Raw genomic sequence first — 24,452 nt, forward strand, 5'->3', positions numbered from 1 at the left:
AGTAACAAAAGACTCAGGTGATTTAGTTACAAAAGACTCAGGTGATTCAGTATCACTCAGGTGATTCAGTTATGGGTGATTCCGTTACAAAAGACTCAGGTGATGTAGTAACTAAACATTCAGGTGATTCAGTTACACTGAAGTGATTCTTTAACCAAACACTCAAGTGATTTAATAACATTGAAGTGATTCAGTAACTCAGGTGATTTAGTAACCAAACACTCAAGTGATTCATTTACATTTTTGGCATTCAGTATACAGTCTAAGCAATTGAAGGTTAAGGGCCTTGCTCAAGGGCCCAACAGTGGCAATCTGGCAGTGGTGGGGCTTGAATCAGTGACCTTTCGAAAACTAGTCCAGTACCTTAACCACTGGGCTACAAACACTCATGTGATTCAGTTTGTCGTGCTCTGTTACCTTTTACTGAACACTTTTCTGCTTCTGTAGGAACTTTCACATGAACGCTGATTATTAAAACGATTCCTTGGTGCTAATAAAACAAAATCTGAGAGAATTAAAGCTGAACGTGTGTCAGTAGAAGATTAAACTTCAGTGAGGTGATTAAAGTGTGGATCATTAATCAGTGGATTTAATTATCTGTAATGTAAATAATCACCAGAATGTAATCCTCTCCTCTCATCACTGATCACTCGTCCCTGATCTGAAAGCTGTTTGGGTTTGGGGGGTCGGGGGGGGGGGGGTGTTGTATGTGTTGAGGATGTTTGGATCTTCAGTTGAACCTCTCGTGCTCTCAGAGGAAGCAGGTCAGGAACCAAACCCACTGCCAGGAGCTGTGAGAGAGCGACGCCTGGACTATTAATGATTGAGCCTGGAGAGAGGAGGAGGGAGGAGATCAGAGAGAGGAGGAAGAGCTTCTACCTGAGACTGGGACCAACCCAAATAAACCCAGATCTGAAGAGGAGAACAGCGTCTGAGCCTCGGTGTAAGAGCTCGTGTTGAGGAACTGAAGCTCCTGTCTGATTGTTGTTCAGAGCCTCCAGAAAGTGTGAAGATGTTCGCCGTGCACTTACTGTCCTTTTACTTCACCAAGCTGCAGGAAGATCAAATCAAAAAGGTAAATTATGATCACTCAGTTCTTATTAACACTTGTAATAAGAATAAGAAGTATAGTGGTTAAGGTACTGGACTAGTAATCAGAAGATTGCTGGTTCAAGCCCTTGAGCAAGGCCTTTAACCCTCGACTGCTCAGACTGGTAATGTAACTACTGTAAAATGTAAATCTGATCATTTATATAAACTAGATTGTGTGTGATTATCAGATTTATATGGTTGGGGTGGGGGGGGAGTTTAATGCCCCCTTTTCCATTCCTGTTCTTTTATTTCATGGTTATAAGCGTGAGATTGGAACTCAGGCTGTTTTACTTTAATCCTGTCAGTAATTGAACCGCTGGAGCTCCTCTCCTGATGCCTGGTGACGGCGGGTTGCGTAGTGATTCAGGGAATCATTAACTCTCCTCTGTCTGATATGTGAGTGCTGTGGAAATACGGGGGGGTGAGGGGGTGTGGGGGTGAGGACATTGTCCTCTTGGTCAACTTATTCTGGGCGTAAATCTGCTCTAAATTTAGTCAAAATTTTTATACAGATTTTCTATTTTTATCCTCATTTATTCTGGAATAAGGGAACTGTTAGGTAAACATGACCTGTCTCTCTCTCTCTGTCTCTCTCTCTGTCTCTCTCTCTGGTAGTTAATATTACATGTCTAGAACTGGGTTATCTGTAGAATAAAAACACGCCCCTGTTATCTTTGCAGTGTCATAATAACAACCCACGTCTAAACTCGGACTTTTCTTACTGCTGCTCCTTCTGCAAGTGGCGTCATAAAACGTTCAAGGGGCGACAGTTCGGCCCAACATCAGGAAATGACTAAGTGGCTCGATGGGTAGCACTGTCACCTCACAGCGGGAAGGTCCTGAGTTCGATTCTCAGGTTTCTGTGTGGAGTTTGGCATGTTCTCCCTGTGTCTGGTTAAATTTGATGATGCAATCATTTCATTAAACCAATAATTAATCATCATTCAATGATTAACCAATAACTGACCAGCTTATAACGACTCACTCATTCAGTGTCTGTTTTACCAGCACTTTATCCTGGTCAGGGTCACGGTGGGTCCCATTCACAGGGACAGGTCACCAGTCCATCACAGGACACACACACACACTTTAGTAGCTCCAGTTAACCTGACTACACGTCTTTGTACTGACAGACGTGTCAGACACGGGGAGAACCCACACAGACACGGGGAGAACATGCAAACTAACCTGGGATTCGAACCCAGGACCTTCTCGCTGGGCAACCTGGCAGTGGTGGTGCTTGAACCAGTGACCTTTCCATCACTAGTCCAGGATCTTAACCACTAGGCTGCAACTCCCAGGTTTCTATAAATAAAAATATTAATGTAATCACTTTATTAATTGTTAAAATAAAAGAAATCGATCCGCTCTGGAACCATGTAAACGTGGTTAATCAGAGTAAACGTGGTGATCAGAATGTGGTAACCTGGTCTCTGCTCTGGACAGGTCGATCGTTTCCTGTATAAACTGCGTCTGTCGGATGAGCAGCTCTCGGACGTCGCGGCTCGTTTCCTGGTCGAGATGGAAAAAGGTCTTTCAAACGAGAGCAACGCCGCAGCTACCGTCAAAATGCTGCCCACACACGTCCGGTCCACGCCCGACGGTTCAGGTGGGTGCTTCTGTAGAGCTAGATTTGAAAGGAAGCCAGTGAGTGTAACTGTGGGAATTTAAACACGTCTGTATGTTTGGTTGTGTCGGATGTTGTAGAGAAGGGCGAGTTCCTGGCCCTAGATCTCGGAGGTTCCAGGTTTAAAGTGCTTCAGGTGAAGGTGTCTGAGAACGGGAAGAGGAACGTGCACATGGAGAGCGAGACCTTCCCGGTTCCTGATGAGGTTCTCAACGGGAGAGGAACTGATGTACGTGAGCGGTGATGATGATTCTCTGATGATCGGTTCTGTCAGGTGTCAGGTGTAGCAAATACTTCCTGAGAAAGAATCTAAATAAAAATATAACAGCAAGCAACGATTTTCAGGGTCCAAACACGAATCAGCCCAGTGTGGTTTAATACGTGAGTATGAAAGCACTTTGTAGTTCTACAATTACTGACTGTAGTCCATCTGTTTCTCTACATGCTTTGTTAGCTCCTTTCACCCTGTTCTTCAATGGTCAGGACCCCCACAGGACCCCCACAGAGCAGGTATAATTTAGGTGGTGGATGATTCTCAGCACTGCAGTGACACTGACATGGTGGTGGTGTGTTAGTGTGTGTTGTGCTGGTATGAGTGGATCAGACACAGCAGCGCTGCTGGAGTTTTTAAACACCGTGTCCACTCACTGTCCACTCTATTACACACTCCTATCTAGTCGGTCCACCTTGTAGATGTAAAGTCAGAGACGATCGCTCATCTATTGCTGCTGTTTGAGTCGCTCATCTTCTAGACCTTCATCAGTGGTCACAGGACGCTGCCCACGAGGCGGCTAGATATTTTTGATTGGTGGACGATTCTCAGTCCAGCAGTGACAGTGAGGTGTTTAAAGTCTCTGATCCACTCATACCAGCACAACACACACTAACACACCACCACCATGTCAGTGTCACTGCAGTGCTGAGAATCATCCACCACCTAAATAATACCTGCTCTGTGGGGGTCCTGACCATTGAAGAACAGCATGAAAGGGGGCAACAAAGCATGCAGAGAAACAGATGGACTACAGTCAGTAATTGTAGAACTACAAAGTGCTTCTATATGGTAAGTGGAGCTGATAACATGGACAGTGAGTGTAGAAACAAGGAGGTGGTTCTAATGTTATGGCTGATCAGTGTGTATGTGTGTGTGTGTGTGTGTGTGTGTGTGTGTACAATGATACCACGTTTATGTATATTATTCCAAGTAGCTGAAGATCTGAGCGTAGAAAGGGAATACCATAGAGGAATTGGATATGACTAAATTGGGAGGGAAATTCATAATAAAAACAATGGTTCTGAGTCTTTTATCAGAAGAGACTTGACTTCCATCACGACATCCTGTTCTTTATTAAATACTATAAATTAAGATCTATTTATAAAACATAATAAATATGATATAATGATGTTTCTCCTCACAGCGTGTTTAACCTCCCGTCCTGAACTCGTGTTGTTTTGCAGCTCTTCGATCACGTGGCCGAGTCTTTAAAATCCTTCATGCAGAAGAACAACATCAACCAGAAGAGAAGAGCTCTGGGCTTCACCTTCTCCTTCCCCTGTCTCCAGTCTAAACTGGACGAGGTACCAACACTGCAGGGAGCTACGACAATCTGATACCATAACCAAAACGTGACCGGCGTGGTGATTTTACACTGGTGAAGAAATCCGTAGCGATTCGCCGCTTTTCCACCACAAAATCAGCTTCTTTACTGGAAATACTGGTGTCACACTAGTGGTAATCTTACTGGTCTGGAACCGACAAACCTCTGATGGAAGCAGACGATTGGCGCACGGGGGGGGGGGGGGGGGGGGGGATTGTTCTATGGTCATCATAGTAACACTGTGTACCCGCCTTTCCACAATTTACAACCAAAAATAGGAAAACAAACAGCATCAGTTGTGGGTAGTTGCAGCCTAGAGGTTCAGGATTAGTAATCAAAAATCCCACCACTCCAACTGTTGGGCCCTTGAGCAAGGCCCTCAACCCTTATATGCTTAGACTGTACACTGTACACAGTGCTGTAAGTCACTTCGGATAACAGCGTCTACTAAATGCTGAAAATGTAAATGTAAACAAAACCTGATGGTTCTGATGGTTTGTTTGTGTTTTCTGGGTCGTGGTAAAAATCAGGTTTGAAAAACCCTCATCTAGATCAGAGGAACCGGCAGCAGTTCCGGCAGAGACCTTAATGTTATTATAACAGCCCAAAACAAAACTAAATAATCCCAGTTAAACCCTTTTGTCTGTATTATTTTAGGGTGTGTTGATTTCTTGGTCGAAGAACTACAAGGCGAGAGGCGTCCAGGGTGCCGACGTGGTGCAGCTGCTGAGGAAAGCCGTCAGAAAAGTCCAGGTATAAGAAATATCACTCAGATAAAGAAATGTAGTGGAGCTATTCAGAGTCCGAGGGTCTCTGTGCAGCGCCATCGATCAGCCAGCAGAGGGGGTAATTGCTGCAGTTATAAGGAATCCCCTCCACCGGAGGCACTGCACAGAGACGGGGGATAACGGAGATCAGTGCGTGACTCTCTGTGCTCTTTGTCTGGTGTTTTATAAAACAGGGGCTTGACGTGGACGTCCTTGCCCTCGTCAATGACACCGTGGGGACCATGATGACCTGTGGATACGACGACCACCACTGTGAAGTTGGAGTCATCATAGGTGAGAACGCACTGACCATCCCAATGATCTCCTCATAACTGCTGCAGTTACGCCCCCTGCTGGCTAATCGGGGGATAATAGAGAATTATGTTCCGATCCGTGTCCCCCCTCAGGTACGGGCACTAACGCCTGCTACATGGAGGAGCTGAGGCACATCGACCTGGTGGAAGGAGACGAGGGACGGATGTGCATCAACACCGAGTGGGGGGCGTTCGGGGACGACGGGGCGCTCGATGATTTCATTACAAGCTTCGATCGAGAAATCGATGCAGCCTCCAGCAATCCTGGAAAACAGCTGTGAGTTTTTATGAACTATTCAGGAACTCAGGTTTAGTCCCGGTGTCCACGTTTCTCATGGGTTTTCTGGTTCCTTTCCACATCCCAGCAGCTGAGTCACTGGGTGGTCACCGTTTCATATTAGTCGTGATATAAAGGTGTCTGAAAAGACAGCATTTTATACAAGACATTCTCTCAAAGCAACTTTATAGAATTTAGGACCGACAGACCCCCCGCTGAGGGAAACAGTGGCCGGAAAACTCACCTAAAATTACAGGAAGGAACCTTGAGAGGAACCAGACTCAACAGGAACCTCCGTCCAGCTTCTGTGGTCTAGAGTTAGAATGAGATTAAACAACTAGACTTATAAAATACATTTATTTCTAACTAAAGTTCTAATCAGTAAAAAGCATAAATTAAATCTGAGGTCTTTAATATTCAGTTCAGTCTGAGGTGGAATAAAGTCCAGCAGGGGCGTCACATCAGAACCATCAGGGTGAAAAACATGAAATAAACAGAATTATTAATAATAAGCAGGGATGTAACGATACAGTCTACCCACGATACTGGGCTCATGATATGATTTTTTCCCAATTTTTTAAACAAAATTTAATTGAAGACAAATTATATAAAGTTTCCTTTTATTATTTCTCTTAAATAGGTACAAACTACACAAACAATGCTGCAAGAAATGAAGAAAATAAAGCAAGTATCCTCACATAAATACATTTGGCTGGGAAATTCCGAACCTGGCAACCCTGTAGTGACGTCAACCAGGCGAGGTGAATAGTGCCAGCGCCCTCTGCTGTTTAAAGTGAATATGGATTCATTATACATGTAAACCCATTAGAATTGTTACACATGTGAATCGATTTTTAACTTAAAAGTCCTGTGGTGCATCGTTACATCCCTAATAATAAGTCGTCAGTAATGCGTCAGTCAAGCATGAGACTCCGCCCACTTATTATGACATCATAACTAAAAGTGAGAGCGAGCAGGTAGCACAGTCATGAGGGATTTAACAGGACATCAGCGCTCACCTCCCCACCGTCATGAGAGGCAGAACGACAGAAACCCAACATCCCTGATCACCACAAGGTTCTGATCCAGAACCCCCGAGTTCTGCTCCTCTGTCTATAATCGGGGTGAGCAGCTCCGGTCCGAGGGGTTAAAACCAGGCGCAGCCAAATAATCCAAATATTATAACCAAACCTGCTGTTTTTATTAGCTGCGTGACAGTAAAAGTCTGAGATCATCTCTCCACGTCTGTAAGTTCCTGTGTGTCTCCTGCAGGTTTGAGAAGATGGTCAGTGGGATGTACATGGGCGAGCTGGTGAGGCTCATCCTGCTGAAGATGGCTAAACGTGGTCTGCTGTTCCACGGCGGCGTCTCAGACGCTCTCCGTACCAAAGGAAGCTTTCAGACCAAACACGTCTGCATGATAGAAGAGTAAGTCCTCAAAGAGGTTTTCCTCAGTTCTCCGTCTAATTTAGTCGTATCCACTTCCCCTCTACTGCTGCAGACCTCCACTCCTGACCGAGGAGGGTCGTGACTAACACTCGCCCCCTCCGACGCGTGTGCAGTACTGGGTGGAAAAGAGAAAATACTAAAAACAAAAAAAAACAAAGAATCTGTTAGCTTTAAATTTTCTGATAAATTCAAATGTTTTTTTTTTATTTAAATATTTAAGAAAATTGTGATGATGTAATTATTTATTTATTTATTTTAAATAGGCTCTAAATCTTTAGAATTTTATTTATTTATTTATTTATTTTAAATAGGCTCTTATTAATATTCAGGCTCTAAATCTTTCTGATTTGATGTATTTATTTAATTATTTATTTATTAAGATTTAAAGGCTCTAAATCTTTAGAATTGTATTTATTTATTTATCTATCTATTTATTTTAGATAGGCTCTAAATCTTTTAGAATCTTTTAAATTATTTATTTATTTATTAAGATTTAAAGGCTTTAAATCTTTCTGAATTTGATGTATTTATTTAAATTAAATGTATTGTTCCATATTTAAATGTGTAAGAACATCGTGTCGAGTCCATCATGACTCTTTAGGGTCGGTATTAAAACCTCTTTCTGGCTGTAGGTACAGAGACGGGCTCAGTAACACCCGGGAGATTCTCTCTGGTCTGGGTCTCAGTCCCTCTGAGGAGGACTGCATCGCCGTCCAACACGTCTGCACCATCGTGTCCTTCAGGTCCGCCAACCTGTGTGCTGCCACCCTGGCCGCCATCCTGACCCGCATCCGGAACAACAAGAAGCTGAAAACGCTGAGGACGACCGTGGGAGTGGACGGGACCGTCTACAGAACTCATCCCCAGTACGTATGGTGGGAAATACACTAAACACCAAGTAACTCAGCTGTGCTACCAACCGACCGGGTGCCTATATGCACGTCCAAGGGTCTCTGAGACGGGGGATGATGGAGATCAGTGCGCTAATATCTGAACTGGGTTATGTTCGCGTCCCACAGGTACGCTAAGAGGCTCCATAAGGTGGTGCGCCGCCTGGTGCCCGAGTGCAGCGTCCGCTTCGTGCTGTCGGAGAGCGGGAGCGGGAAAGGTGCTGCCATGGTAACGGCGGTCGCCCAGCGGCTGGCGTCGCAGCGTAAGGAAATTGACGACACGCTAGCAGAGTTCACGCTCAGCTCCGCCCAGCTCCATCAGGTGAAGCAGAAGATGCGGGTGGAGCTGGAACGCGGTCTGAAGAAGGACCTTCATTCCTCCGCCTCCGTCAAAATGCTGCCCGCCTACGTGTACAGGACTCCAGACGGCACAGGTACCAGGGGGGCCACATTTATTTATTTATATTTACTTTCTTTCTTTATTTTTACTTGTTTTTAAAAATGCTCTAAATCTTTTAAATTAATTAATTAATTAATTTATCTATTTAGTTATTTATTTTATTGTATTTATTCATTTTTAAATAAGCTCTAAATCTTTCTGAAATGTATTAATTAATTAATTAATATATTTATTTATTTATTTAGTGTATTTATTTATTTTTGGACAGGCTCTGAATCATTCCCATTTATTTATTTATATTTTTTATGTATTTATTTTATTTATTTTTGAGATAGGCTCTGAATGTTTAATTTATTTATTTATTTATTTTACTTTAGGCTCAACATTTTCTAAAATTTATTAATTAATTAATTAATTTCGTTATTTTTATTCATTTTCTGATATGAAAGCTTTTAGATTAATTAATTGAATTTACTTTGTTTATTTGTTTCTTTATTTTTAAATATGCTCTGAATCTTTGTGATTTATTAATTTATTTATTTTACTAGGCTTTAAATCTTCCTGAAGTTTAATTATTTATTCTTTTATTTTTCTATTTTTACTCATTTTTTGACAGGCTCAAAATCTTTCTGGTTTATTTATTTATATTATATTATTTTATTGTATTTATTCATTTTTATATATGTTCTAAATGTTTCTGATTTATTTATTTGTTTATTTTACTAGGTTTTAAATCTTTCAGATTAATTTTGCATTAATTTATTTACTTATTTTTGATATGCTCTGAATCATTCCGGGTTTTTTTTTTTTTTTTTTTTTTTTTTTTTTAATTTGTAGATATGCTCTAAATGTTTTTGATGTATTTATTTATTTATTTTATTTATTTTTGGATATGCTTTAATTGTTCAGATTTATTTATTTTTGGATAGGTTCTGAATCTTTCCTGTTTATTAATTTATTTTTAATTTATTTTTTAATTCATTATTTTTTTTATAGGCTCTGTAATTTGTAATGATTAAATGAATACGGGTGTAAATAGTGAATGAATTGTTTGGTGTTTTTGATGGTGTTTAAGAGAGAGGTAAATTCCTGGCCCTGGATCTGGGTGGAACCAACTTCCGGGTTTTGGTGGTGAAGATCCAGAGTGGAATCCGTAAATCCGTCCGTATGTACAACAAGATCTACGCTATTCCACTGGAGATCATGCAGGGTACAGGAGAGGAGGTGCTAGTCTCTACAGTCTAATAATAATAATAATAATAATAACTCTGTTTACTCAGGGACGTTTTAAAGCTTATAAATATTATATAAATATTATATAGATAATAACTGTGTTACGTTTCAGCTCTTCGATCACATCGTTCAGTGTATCTCAGACTTCCTGGACTACATGGGAATGAAGAACACTCGTCTGCCGCTGGGATTCACCTTCTCCTTCCCCTGCAGACAGACCGGAATCGATAAGGTAACAGAGACGCTGCACCGCCTCGTCAGGAGCTTCATACAGAATTAACTTCAGCTTATAAAAAGTGTTTTCACAGTGGTGTACCACAAGGGTCTGTATTTGGCCCAGTTTTAGTCTCATTATACACTTTTGTTAGGGGCTGGGCGCCATCTAGCGGGCATAATATGGCCAGTGATAGCTCAGTGTTTAAGGTACTGGACTAGTAAACAGAAGGTTGCCAGTTCAAGCCCCACCACCACCAAGTTGCCACTGTTGGGTCCCTGAGCAAGGCCCTTAACCCTCAATTGCTCATTGTGTAAGTTGCTTTGGGTAAAAGCGTCTGCTAAATGCTGAAAATGTAAATGTAATGTAAATAATTGGCAGTGCCTGCAGCAGATACTAATCGGCCACCGTATCTGCAGGGTGGGGGCCGGACTATGTGTGGGTGGGTGGGATCTTCATACGCTGTGTAAGGACCCTGATTGGCAGAAGAGACGCCTGTGCAGAGGCGAGTACAGTGACGTGCTCTCCTCAGATGCAATCTGGTATCTCTCAGCAGCGGAAGATAAAATTGAGTTGCTAAATCAGGAGGAAAATGGGGAGAAAATGCAATAAAAATAAAAATAAATAAAAACAGCACTTGGTAAGTTTAGAAAAGTGCTAAATGTGCTAATGACTTCTGCATCATTTACTGCTGTTTAATAATGTCATTTATACCTTTCACACAGTAAAGTCTGCACCCAAATGTACTCAAACTGAACCACAGACCAGCGTTTTCAGATGATCCTGATACTGGTACCTCAGGGTGAATCTGACCAATCAACCAAACACACACACACACACACACAAACACACACACACACGCAAGCTTAAAATAACCCAAAAAGACCACAAATAATAAAATAATGCTTTATTGTAGGCATCTGTAGTCTAGTGGTTAAGGTACTGGACTAGGAATCGAAAGGTCACTAGTTCAAGCCCCACCACTGCCAGGTTGCCTCTGTTGGGCCCCTGAGCAAGGCCCTTTTCCATGAATTGCTTAGATTGTATACTGTCACAGTACTGTAAGTCGTTTTGGATAAAAACGTCTGCTAAATGCCGTAAATGTAAATAATTTATAATGTTATGCCTGAGAGGAAGAGTTTGTATTATTACACTTTTATAATGATTGTTTTCGTCTCTGTGGGGTCGTTTCCACATTTAGGGAAGTTTAGTAAACTGGACTAAAGGCTTTAAAGCTACAGACTGTGAGGGACACGACGTGGTGGACATGCTGAGAGAGGCCATCAAGAGACGAAACGTGAGAGAGCTGCACCAACCAGTTTTAACAACCACGTGTTCATAAATAAATATGATCTTATATCTCTGTAAATATCCGATAGATGTTTCAGTGTTGATTTATTTTTATATATCGACGTGTTTTGTGTTCATTTGTGTCTCGTTAGGAATTTGATCTTGATATAGTTGCTGTGGTGAATGATACGGTCGGTACCATGATGACCTGCGCTTATGAAGATCCCAAATGTGAAATCGGACTCATTGCTGGTAATTATTATGATACCATGTTTATGTGCATACAGTAAACACTACAGTGGTTATGGGTATGTAAGTAAATCCCTAAACTGATGAGCTCCGGTTATTCTGACGTGCAGGAACTGGCAGTAACGTGTGCTACATGGAAGAGGTGAAGAACATTGAAACGGTGGACGGGGACCAAGGACAGATGTGTGTGAACACTGAGTGGGGAGGTTTTGGGGACAACGACAACATCGAGGACATCCGGACCTGGTTTGATCGGGAGGTCGATAAAGGATCCCTGAATGTAGGAAAACAAAGGTGAAAGGTCATCGTGGTTTAATCTCAATTTATAGTGAGAATATAAAGACAAGCAGAGACAGACAGAGTGCAGAACTGATACTGATACTGATACTGATACTGAAACTGATACTGAGGTTATTTAGTCAAATTAATGATTAGAAACTTGAACAGACATAAAGATCAGAAGAGTAACAGAACTCTGAGGAATAATTCAGTCTTTGTCCACACGGTGGCGCTGTTTGCTGTTTCCGTTATTTATAATCTGAAAGTTTTTACGTTTTACTGAATGAATTTTGTTGATTTTTTAACTTTAATTCTTTAAATCTCTGATTATTTGTTGAATGTGACATAAGGAAAGAATAAAACAGTAAACATGACACACAATAAGAAATCAATTCTCTAAATAATGTTATTTTTCTGTCAGGTATAATTAGCATTAAGCTAAACCTCAGTATTAGCATGTTTAGTTTTAATTATTTGTCACTCTTTGACATTTTCAGGTTGTTTAAACTTTAATTAATGAGCTAAACTACTTTAATTCATGAATCTTAGGAGTTTATTCTGAAAATATCAAGATTTTATTCCTATATTATTATGATTTTATTTTTTGAAATAATGTGGTTTTATTCTGGGAATATTAAGATTTTATTCCTGAAATAAAATATAATTTTTTTAACAGTGGCCCTAAAACACACACATTATGGAAATATTATGATTTTATTCTTAAAAAATATAAATAATATATAAAGATATAAAATATAAATAATATAAAAATATATTTTAAAAAAATAAAGATTTTATTCCTGAAATATTAAGATTTAATTTTAAAATATTAAGATTTTATTATAAAAATATTATCATTTTATTATAGAAATATTATCATTTTATTATAGAAATATTATCATTTTATTATAGAAATATTAAGATTTTATTTCTGGAAATATTAAGATTTTATTATGGAAATATTAAGATTTTATTCCTGAAATATTAAGATTTTATTATGGAAATATTAAGATTTTATTATAGAAATATTAAGATTTTATTCCTGAAATATTAAGATTTTATTATAGAAATATTAAGATTTCATTATAGAAATATTAAGATTTTATTATAAAAATATTACGACTTTATTATGGAAATATTACGACCTTATTTTTTAAATAACATATAATTCTTTAACAGTGGCCCTAAAACACAGGTCACAGTGAACTAGGCTGTTTTTTTCAGACAGGATTTTATTCTTAAAAAATATTAAGATTTTATTCTGGAAATATTCTGACTTTATCCTCCAAACATTATGACATTATTTTTTAGGTGAAATGTAAATCTTTAATAGTAAACTAGGCTGGTGTTTTATATTCACACGAGGGTGTGGGGGTGGGGGGGGGTTTAGTAGTCCTGGTTTACTCTTGGCGTGAGGATGTGGAGTAACGTTTGCTCTATTAGTGCTGATATAAAATATAAATATATAATATAAAATAAACCAGGTGATAATGAAGTTTTGCTCTGCTGCTCCTGCAGGTTTGAGAAGATGACCAGTGGTATGTACCTGGGAGAAATCGTCCGTCAGATCCTCATTCATCTCACCCGCCGGGGTCTTCTGTTCCGCGGTCACATCACAGAGTGTCTGAAGACCAAAGGAATCTTCGAAACCAAGTTCCTCTCACAGATTGAAAGGTAACTGGTACAGATAACTCAACTGTACTTTCTCTGGACAACCACTGCATGATACCATCATTATTTTATTCTTTTAACTGTTTATTATATTACACAAATGAATGTGAGTATCTCGAGAGGTGTTGTTGTCCACTGTTTGTCCACTGTAATGTCCATTATGAGCTGACCAGTGCAAGATTCCTGCATGTGCCCGATGTGTTGATGTTAAACTCCCAGTAAAACCAGTCTGTTCTGCTCTCTGGTATGTTGTTCACCTCCAGTGACCGCTTGGCTCTGCTGCAAGTCAGGTCCATCCTGCAGCACTTGGGTCTGGACAGCACGTGTGATGACAGCATCATCGTTAAGGAAGTGTGCGGCGTGGTGTCGCGCCGGGCCGCTCAGATCTGCGGAGCCGGAATGGCCGCCGTGGTGGACAAGATCCGGGAGAACAGGGGCCTTGATCACCTGGAGATCACGGTGGGGGTGGACGGCACGCTCTACAAACTCCATCCACAGTGAGTACACACACACACACACACACACACACACACACACACTAACATACACACACACACACACACACACACACTAACATACACACACACACACACACACACACTAACATACACACACACACACCCTAACATACACACACACACACACATACACACTAACATACACACACACACACACACACACACACATATATATACTCTACAAACTCCATCCTATGAGAGGCCGTGTAGGCCATAATTCTGAGATGAAATCTCTCACACACACTATCATACTCTCTCACACACCATCATACTCTCTCACACACACTATCATACTCTCTCACACACACCATCATACTCTCTCACACACACTATCATACTCTCTCACACACCATCATACTCTCTCACACACACTATCATACTCTCTCACACACACCATCATACTCTCTCACACACACTATCATACTCTCTCACACACACCATCATACTCTCTCACACACACTATCATACTCTCACACACACCATCATACTCTCTCACACACACTATCATACTCTCTCACACACACCATCATACTCTCTCACACACACTATCATACTCTCTCACACACACCATCATACTCTCTCACACACACTATCATACTCTCTCACACACACCATCATACTCTCTCACACACACTATCATACTCTCTCACACACACTATCATACTCTCACACACACCATCATACTCTCTCACACACACTATCATACTCTCTCACACACACCATCATACTCTCTCACACACACTATCATACTCTCTCACACACACCATCATACTCTCTCACACACACTATCATACTCTCTCACACACACTATCATACTCTCTCACACACACTATCATACTCTCTCACACACACCATCATACTCTCTCACACACACCATCATACTCTCTCACACACACTATCATACTCTCTCACACACACTATCATACTCTCACACACACCATCATACTCTCTCACACACACTATCATACTCTCTCACACACACCATCATACTCTCTCACACACACTATCATACTCTCTCACACACACCATCATACTCTCTCACACACACCATCATACTCTCTCACACACACTATCATACTCTCTCACACACACCATCATACTCTCTCACACACACTATCATACTCTCTCACACACACCATCATACTCTCTCACACACACCATCATACTCTCTCACACACACTATCATACTCTCTCACACACACCATCATACTCTCTCACACACACTATCATACTCTCTCACACACACCATCATACTCTCTCACACACACTATCATACTCTCTCACACACACCATCATACTCTCTCACACACACTATCATACTCTCTCACACACACTATCATACTCTCTCACACACCATCATACTCTCTCACACACACTATCATACTCTCTCACACACACCATCATACTCTCTCACACACACTATCATACTCTCACACACACCATCATACTCTCTCACACACACTATCATACTCTCTCACACACACCATCATACTCTCTCACACACACTATCATACTCTCTCACACACACCATCATACTCTCTCACACACACTATCATACTCTCTCACACACACCATCATACTCTCTCACACACACTATCATACTCTCTCACACACACCATCATACTCTCTCACACACACCATCATACTCTCTCACACACACTATCATACTCTCTCACACACACCATCATACTCTCTCACACACACTATCATACTCTCTCACACACACCATCATACTCTCTCACACACACTATCATACTCTCTCACACACACCATCATACTCTCTCACACACACCATCATACTCTCTCACACACACCATCATACTCTCTCACACACACCATCATAATCTCTCACACACACTATCATACTCTCTCACACACACCATCATACTCTCTCACACACACTATCATACTCTCTCACACACACCATCATACTCTCTCACACACACTATCATACTCTCTCACACACACCATCATACTCTCTCACACACACACTATCATACTCTCTCACACACACCATCATACTCTCTCACACACACCATCATACTCTCTCACACACACCATCATACTCTCTCACACACCATCAAGGTGTTAAAAGGAGGCCAGGAAGGAGGACAGGAAGTCAGATTGGCTTACAGCTGTAAGAACAGAGCCTGCACATAAATTGATCTACAAAAAACATTTAAATCTGGCAGCAGACCTTTTAACAATGACTACACTTTTGTTGAGCTTTGTTGAACTAGCCATGATATTTCTACTTTCTACATTTTTTACAAGGTCACTTTGGTTTGTGGAAATAAATGGTAATGAGGAGGACATGTTTTACTATTTTTGTCCATCACAATGAGATGCATTTAGAACATTGAAAGGAAAACTGACAGCATGGGACATACCAGCATGATTCTGGAAATATTATTTTGTGAGCTTAATGGATAAACACTGACAACTTTTTACTTTCTTTTAATTAGCCCGCAGTTAGAAGGAGGTGACAGTCAATGAAGTTTGGGTGCACTGGAGGCACATTATGCATGTTTTTGTTCCCTAAAAAATTTATAGGAAAACTCAAGATCAGTAGAAATTAGACATAGGGATATATTTTCTCCAAGAGTACCTCCAACAATCAGAACTGGTCATCCTACATAAACAAATTACCTTCGGTTTGTCTCTTGAAATTCGTTGCTAAAGAATAGCTGTATGCTTTGGAATCATCAGGAGGAAATTATACAGGCACAAATAGCAACTTCAAATTGGTTAACTGACGTGTGTGTGTGTGTGTGAGAGAGAGCATACAGCAATGTCTGCGACTTTGGCTGACATTGTTAATAAGATTCTTCAAATCACCCCAAATGCAGATGAAAGGTACGTGCTAGGAGGACAACAGTCTTGCAACATCAGAAAACAGCGCTGGCATGCGCTGCAGGTGCTGGACCCAAATGGACATGCCTTCCATCACGGGTGTGCAACTGGCCAAAGAATTTACAATGTTCAAATTCCAAATTAGCTATGGTTATTAGAGTTATTTGTGGTAGTAATTAAAACGTCATAATGTATTTCTGATAAATGAAACAATGCAGTAATGTAAAAAAAACAAAAACAAAAAAAACGAGGACACCCCATATAATATTTAGATATTTATTATCAAGTTATGGACAGGTAAGGAAATCACTATTATACTGGTTAACAAAGATCTTGTCCCAAGCAAACAAATGTTTCTTATTTATTGTTGCATGCAGAAACCAAATATTTCAGAACAGTCTCAACAGCAAATAATCTGTCACTCAGGTGGATTAAGGTATCCTTAGTCCTTGTAGTCATACAATGACTGGTGTGGTACTTCTGTGGTCACTAGATGCTGTTGTCGTGTCAACCTCCACACCACTGTCCTCTAAATCTGTGGTGACAAACAAAACAAACAAAACAAACACACACACACAATGCATTTAGAAAATGTTGGGGGTTAGCCTATTGCCAAACCATGAAATCTAAATGCTACAAATTACTTATTATTATTAATAATATGCAATATAAACATACTGCTTACATTATTTTTAAATAACTTACCGTAAATGTGTCATTGTCTAATGTACACTGCCTTTGATGTAAATGTATTGTCAATCATGAAGCCATTTAGTTTCTGGCCCTCGTGCAACTTTGGTGAAACCAGTTTGTTTCCTCATGCCATCAAAAGTTCAATACTGAAATCACAAAAATTGAATTTAGTTTCAAAACCAGTCTATAGCAATTCACCCAATACAATCAAATATTTAGAGAACAGTTACTCAAGAGAGCTTGGTCTCAATCTATAATGAATTACATTTTCTGTAATAAAAGAAAGATAACAAACTTTAATAGTACAAGTGACCAGGGGCGGATCTAGAAAAATATTTATGGGGTGGCGAGAGGGGGGCAGGGATTTTTGAGGGGTGGCAACATATGGCAAATATATACGTATTTATACTGAATTTAATCACAGTTATCACAGTTGAGATGAGAAATAGTATGTACACACTACAAAAGGGCACGGGCTGCCATTTACAAACTCATACAGACAAACTTAATCTCATGCAATCAATGTCTTGCATTTAAGGTTTCATGTGAAACAGTTCATATTAGGAATAAGTGACCATACAATGTAATCTCATTAATAGGAGATAAAAGTATGGTAACACTACTGTAGGTGGGGCATTATCAAAGGAAAGGCATTAAGGTAAGACACAGGTGATGAGTGGCAGATGTATGAGAGGGAAAGCAAATAGTTTTTGACTGTGTCAGAGTGGCAGCGTTGCAAATTGGCCATAACTTTTCTTTTAATTTGTTGCTGCCAACTGGGGTGGCAGCAGGGGTGGCAAGGCTTTCTTTTAGGGTGGCATTTGCCACCCTATGCCACCCCGGTAGATCCGCCCATGCAAGTGACTAAGTTAGAATGAGCACTGAGACAGATTTTGAAATGTTAGACTGTAAGTCTGTAGCTTTCCATGTGCAGCAGCTTGTTTATGATTGTGTATATAAAATGAATCTATATTTTATTTTACTTATTAAGACCTACATAGGGAAGAGTCCAAAAGTTCCATGTAATTCGACTCGAATGTAGTGACACATTAATGTGGAGCAACTATAGCCATTAAAACGATAAAGTAATTTTATTTATTGTTCTTTAAGAAAGCTTCCAAAACAAAGTTTCTTATAAATTTGCTATATGAGAACTCACTTACTTAGTTTGGCATTACTAGAACGTTTAAAACGTGTAATTTGCAGACGGTCCCTTACAAAGACGAATATTTATAAAATATCCCAATCTAAACCCGACTCTATCAGAAGCTAAATGAAGAGGTGAATGATGTAGTGAACTCACCTGTCCCCTGACTCTGGAGCCTCTGCTCTCTGTGGTTGAGGCTGATATGGAGGTCAGCACCTGGCTGATGGTTCGGATATAAAGCTTCACCGCATCTCTTCCTCCGCGGCCGCGTTTAGACTCCTGTCGGGCTGTCGGGTTTAAATCCACATTTCTGACATGGATGTGGCAGCGGTGGAAAAGTTTAAAATGTTGTTAACAGGCCGATGCTCCATTGATTCTCTCTCGGTCCACTATCCTCTCCTATCAGTAATAATGAGGAAGGCGGGACATGTCTGTGAAATCCCGCGTCTTCCACCAATCAGGTACTGAGAATTTAATATTACTTCCGTTTCAATCAAACTCGTTTCCGTATCAATCAAACTCTCTCACACACACTATCATACTCTCACACACACACCATCAAACTCTCTCACACACACTATCATACTCTCACACACACACCATCAAACTCTCTCACACATACAACTATTCTTATTCACATGCACTATCATTCTGTCTTACATTCACTATCATTCTGTTCCATAAACATGATTATTTGCATTCACATACACTATTTATTACGCTTACATATAATAATATTCTCTTACACATACAGTAGATCTTTGTTTTACATACAGTGTTAACGTCCCTTACACAGACTACCAAACTTACATACATATACTAATATTCTCTTTTACACAGATTATCATGAAAGCACATAATGCATGTTTAAGTAGCTATAGTTATATGTGCAAGAGAGAATAGTGCTGTGTGTATGAGAGTATAATAGTAAATAAAAGAAAGTGTGATTATAGTTGTAAGAGGGTATAGTAGTATATGTGAAAGAGTATAGTAAACCATGTATGAGAGTATGATGGTGTGTGTGTGTGAGAGTATGATGGTGTGTGTGAGAGAGTATGATGGTGTGTGTGTGAGAGTATGATGGTGTGTGTGTGAGAGTATGATGGTGTGTGTGAGAGAGTATGATGGTGTGTGTGTGAGAGTATGATGGTGTGTGTGAGAGAGTATGATGGTGTGTGTGAGAGAGTATGATGGTGTGTGTGAGAGAGTATGATGGTGTGTGTGTGAGAGTATGATGGTGTGTGTGAGAGAGTATGATGGTGTGTGTGTGAGAGTATGATGGTGTGTGTGAGAGAATTCAACTTAGAATTATGGCCTACACGGCCTCTCATACCATCCACAGTGAGTACACACACACACACACACACACACTAACATACACACACACACACACACACACACACTAACATACACACACACACACACACACACACACACACACTAACATACACACACACACACACACACACACACACTAACATACACACACACACACCCTAACATACACACACACACACACACACACACACACACACACACACATATATATATACTCTACAAACTCCATCCACAGTGAGTACACACACACACACACACACACACTAACATACACACACACACACACACACACACACACACTAACATACACACACACACACACTAACATACACACACACACACACACACTAACATACACACACACACACACACACACACACACACTAACATACACACACATACACACTAACATACACACACACACACACACACACACACACACACACATATATACTCTACAAACTCCATCCACAGTGAGTTTAATATTCACACTTGACTGAGAGGCGCTTCATTATTGATTGGATGGTTTTGATATTTTGACATTAATCATCTAATAATGGACACAGATGCTCTGAATGTGGGATGAAGAATCACTAGAGCTTTGTAGAATAAATCTTTGTGGGTCACTTGACATCCAGGACTAGAGCTAAAAACACTGGACTAACTGACGACTCAAACTCATGAGTTCGAATCTCAGCTCCTCTACCAGCAGTATTTTCCTCAGAACTGCTGCAACACTGCCGCCACCTGCTGGCTGATTGCTGGTACTGCACAGAGACGAGGATCATCGTATTGTGCTATAAAGAATCATCAGTAACTCTGTGCTGCAGTTTCTCTGCTTCATGTTTGGTGTTAAAGGATCGTGATTATTTAAATCTGTTCAGTATCAGATCATCAGACTGAGATAAACACTACAGTGCAGCTGGTGGGAGATCATTTCCTTATAAAGCTCCACAACCTGAATAATCCTCCTGCCTCTGTCCAGGACTCAGACACATCTCAGTGTTCATGCTCATTATGGCCATTACTCACAACTACTCCATGATCATTCCTCTGCTAACCTGAGAAATGTGTGAGTTATAAGTGAGATAACTGAGATAACTGAGATAAGTTAGCTCTGTTAGCATTGTTAGCTATGTTAACACTGTTAGCACTGTTAGCTCTTTTAAAACTGTTATTACTGTTAGCACTGTTAGCACTGTTAGCTATGTTAGCACTGTGAGCTATGTTAGCACTGTTAGCTCTGTGCTTATGACTGATTCAGATCTGATTGTGATCACGTCTTTCTCCCCCTCTGCAGCTTCTCCAGGATCCTGAAGGAGACGGTGAAGGAACTCGCCCCCAAGTGTGACGTGGATTTTATTTTATCTGAGGACGGCAGCGGTAAAGGAGCGGCGCTAATCACGGCTGTGGCGCGTCAGTACTGTAAAGGGGCGTAAAGACGCTTCAATCAAGGACTCACTCCATCAAGATTTACGACAGGATGTAGTAAAACTGATTTCATCACCTGACACGATGAAGCTAAAAATATTATTTTATTCAGTTCAGTTTTTATTTATGAGTGAATATTAAATATAAATGAGGGTTTTTACACGTTTATGGACGCGAGTGCTGCGTTTGGACCTGATAACGTCCTGATGTTTGATTCAGGAGAACCTGGAGAACAGATCACACCGTGTGTTCTGACCCTGAACACAGGAACCGACTGATATGATTCATATTTATTTATTATTTTTTAAATTTCCCTCCTAATCTAGTCAGACCCGATTCCCAGATGATATTTCTCCTCTACTGCTGCAGACCTCCACCTCCCTCCGACACGTGTGCAGCACTGACCGCTTCTTTTCACCTGCACCAGGCGGGTTCATTAATAGCGCTTTTCCACCAAAAGAACTCTGGTTCTGGTTCCTGAACCGGTTCTGTTCAGGTGTTTTGTAGAGAACCGGACGCGTTTTCACCAGTTTTTAGAAACCAAGCATACGTCATCAACGGTGGGCGTTACATAGCGACAGTAAAGAGTAACATGGTGGTGGAGCGTGTAGTATAACTGTGGGGATTTGTGCTGATGTTACAGATGTTTGCTTATATGTAAAAAGCATGGATCAGCTGTTGGTGATAAGAAGACGTGACGTGTTTGTCTCAGTTATTTTCTTTAGTTCATTGACATGAGAAGCACTTGTGAGCGCACCCAAACCTCGACACTGTGACACGCCCACATGTGACGTCACGGTTCACGCTGATGAACCCAGTACTCTGTGGTGCCAGATTAGAACGCTGGTTCTCTGTCTGGAACCTTTTTTTTCAGTGGAAACAAAATCAAAGTTCTTGAACCAGAACGGAGCCGGAGCCGCGTCGGTGGAAAAGGGGTAACAGAGATCCGTATCATGCACAGAGAGTCTCAGTGCAGCACCTTTCACCTCAGTAATGAGGAATCCCTCAGACAAGCTGAATTTATATAAAACCTCTCATAATAATAATAATAATAATAATGCATTTATTAAAGCAATAAAAGAATTAGTTTGCAGTATGATGAGGTGATTATTTGTATGTGGATCTGAAGGAATTAAAACATGATGCTGATGCTGAATGTCTCTGTACTGGTTCCTGTTTGAGTTTATTACTGGATGACCCACTGGCTGATCCCCCGGTGTAAGCCCTCCTCCTCCTCCTCTAACTCTTTGTGTGGTATGACTGACCGGGTTTGCATGACCAGGCAGAGTGAATAGGTTGGATCTAGGTACAATGGAACGTTACAGATTTAGACCAGCGAGGCGCTCGGCTCCATCTCAGCAACGAGGACACCAGTGTGAGAACAAACCCAGTCTGGATGTAATGATGCAGAATATTTTCAGTAGGTGATTTTAGTTTAGTGGTTCTGGTTAGTGATGGGAGTTTTCTTAAAGTGCGTCGTTCACCCAAAGACACGCAAATATGGACATTTCAGAAGCTCCAACACACTGATGTAAGTTAACAATGATTAACAAAGTAAAGCTGCAGCACCAGTGTTTTTTTTATATTATTAGCATTAACATTGTTCAGATACTGTATCTACCTACCATTTTTACCGATTACATTCGAACCACAAATAAAACGTTTCATTAAATTTGTTTGGAATTCATTGACTGCAAAACTCATGAAGACACGTCCATTATTTTTAAAAACTCACCTGCGGACAAATATTTCCTCAGATAACTTCTGTATTAGACCAGTAGAGGAGAGATTCATGGTGCTGAGGAACATGCAGCACATCTTTAACCCTTTAATCATCTCAGCAAGAACTCAACTTATCCAACTTATTATTCATGATTTTTCAGCTGTTGGCTTCAAGTTAGAAATGGTGTTTTCTTAAAATAAGAATACCAATATTTTTTAGATTAACACATGCCATTCAGTGAGTAGATATGTCCTCGAAGAATATTATTTAAATACAGCTTATTTTACCCAAATATTTTGATTTAAATTAATGGTTAAACAGATCATTAAAGAGATAAAAGTGCCAAGTTTTGTTAAACTCTCTTGAGTTTTGCTTTAAATTAATTATGCCAAAATTATTTTTTTGTTATTGAAATATACTACCCAAATAAAAAATGGGACATTATAGAAAATGCAAATAAAATAGATGCGGTGTTTCTTACATTTACATCGACTCACATTCTAAAAACATTGGAACAGGAACATTTAGGGCTAGTAATAAGTTAAAAAAACACACTGCTGGTAGCTCAGTGGTTAAGATGCTGGACTAGTAATTGTAAGGTTGTCGGTTTAAGCCTCACCACCACCACTGTTGGGCCCCTGAGCAAGGCCCTTAACCCTCAATTGCTCAAACTGTATTCAGTCATAATTGTAAGTCTGCTAGATGCTGAAAATGTAAATGATAATCGAGGGTTTGAATCCCGGGCTGGACTCACAAACACTGAAGGTGCATGGCGTTACGTGAACTTAGCCATTGGGGATTACACACATCAGTGCACCCTTAGTGCAGGTCCCAAGCCCAGATACATAGGTGGGCTGCACCAGAAAGGGCATCTGGGGTAAAACTGGACCATCCATTCATAAAGGTTCTCATATTTAGAAAACAGAAATGAGTGAAACCTGCTGCACAACTGGTTCAGACATGAGCACACGTAACACCAGCATGAGTCTGCATGATGATGTAAATAAAATCATCATTTATATTTAGTTTTACCGTTAAATGACCGGTTAACTCATCTCACACACCTACTTGTATCCAGATGAAAATGTCTCTTGTTCCACCACTGTTGATCGTGAGAGGAAGCTTTTGTCCTCTCTACCAGGTCTCCATGATCTCAGAATTCATCTATCAGCTGTTCCTCTTTCAGGCTGCTGCCAACTTAGAATATTTTGAGTGCTTTGTTTTTAATCAACAATACCAGCTTTGATTCAGGAAGTTTTACTGGTGCATTCTGCAGACGATAAGCTGCTCCACAGTTTCAACAGAACTACTGTCATGCTCCATTCCCTAAATATTACAAGGTAAACTGGCTCTCCTGACTCTGCTCTTGGTTACCTGTTGGACTGATAATCATGGACAG

The 24,452-nt window shown here is 40.3% G+C and overlaps 1 protein-coding gene and 1 long non-coding RNA gene across 4 annotated transcripts; one reads left to right on the forward strand and one right to left on the reverse strand.

Annotated features, from left to right (window-relative positions):
• The first annotated feature begins 959 nt into the window (after positions 1 to 959).
• Positions 960 to 23,002, forward strand: hkdc1 (hexokinase domain containing 1). Of its 2 annotated transcripts, XM_062996337.1 has the most exons (18): positions 960 to 1,075; positions 2,539 to 2,701; positions 2,800 to 2,948; positions 4,178 to 4,297; positions 4,975 to 5,070; positions 5,279 to 5,378; positions 5,492 to 5,675; positions 6,948 to 7,103; positions 7,757 to 7,990; positions 8,144 to 8,448; positions 9,490 to 9,638; positions 9,760 to 9,879; positions 11,063 to 11,158; positions 11,304 to 11,403; positions 11,511 to 11,694; positions 13,198 to 13,353; positions 13,614 to 13,847; positions 21,200 to 23,002. In XM_062996337.1, exons 1-18 carry the CDS (start codon positions 1,013 to 1,015, stop codon positions 21,336 to 21,338), a joined length of 2,748 nt encoding a protein of 915 aa, XP_062852407.1. In that variant the 5' UTR covers positions 960 to 1,012; the 3' UTR covers positions 21,339 to 23,002. The 2 variants fall into 2 exon arrangements, with proteins under 2 accessions (XP_062852407.1, XP_062852408.1); XM_062996338.1 differs by lacking the exons at positions 960 to 1,075; positions 2,539 to 2,701; positions 2,800 to 2,948; ... (2 more) ...; positions 5,279 to 5,378; positions 5,492 to 5,675 and adding an exon at positions 6,351 to 6,436.
• On the reverse strand, positions 16,984 to 19,075 carry LOC134315256 (uncharacterized). Of its 2 annotated transcripts, XR_010012479.1 has the most exons (3): positions 18,718 to 19,075; positions 17,427 to 17,560; positions 16,984 to 17,256 (listed from the first exon to the last, which is right to left on the reverse strand). It is a non-coding gene; the product is annotated as an uncharacterized LOC134315256 (long non-coding RNA). The 2 variants fall into 2 exon arrangements; XR_010012478.1 differs by lacking the exon at positions 18,718 to 19,075 and having other exon boundaries at positions 17,427 to 17,680.
• Positions 23,003 to 24,452: the final 1,450 nt, after the last annotated feature.

Source organism: Trichomycterus rosablanca, chromosome 5 (assembly GCF_030014385.1).
Source record: "Trichomycterus rosablanca isolate fTriRos1 chromosome 5, fTriRos1.hap1, whole genome shotgun sequence".
NCBI classification, from domain to species: Eukaryota; Metazoa; Chordata; class Actinopteri; order Siluriformes; family Trichomycteridae; genus Trichomycterus; species Trichomycterus rosablanca.

Excerpts from the sequence above, each read along its gene's own strand:
- hkdc1 (XM_062996337.1), top strand. The coding sequence starts at position 1,013 with ATGTTCGCCGTGCACTTACTGTCCTTTTACTTCACCAAGCTGCAGGAA. Across the intron at positions 2,949-4,177 it reads TCAACGGGAGAGGAACTGAT|CTCTTCGATCACGTGGCCGA; the intron begins GTACGTGAGCGG and ends GTTGTTTTGCAG. Across the intron at positions 11,404-11,510 it reads TGAAATCGGACTCATTGCTG|GAACTGGCAGTAACGTGTGC; the intron begins GTAATTATTATG and ends TCTGACGTGCAG.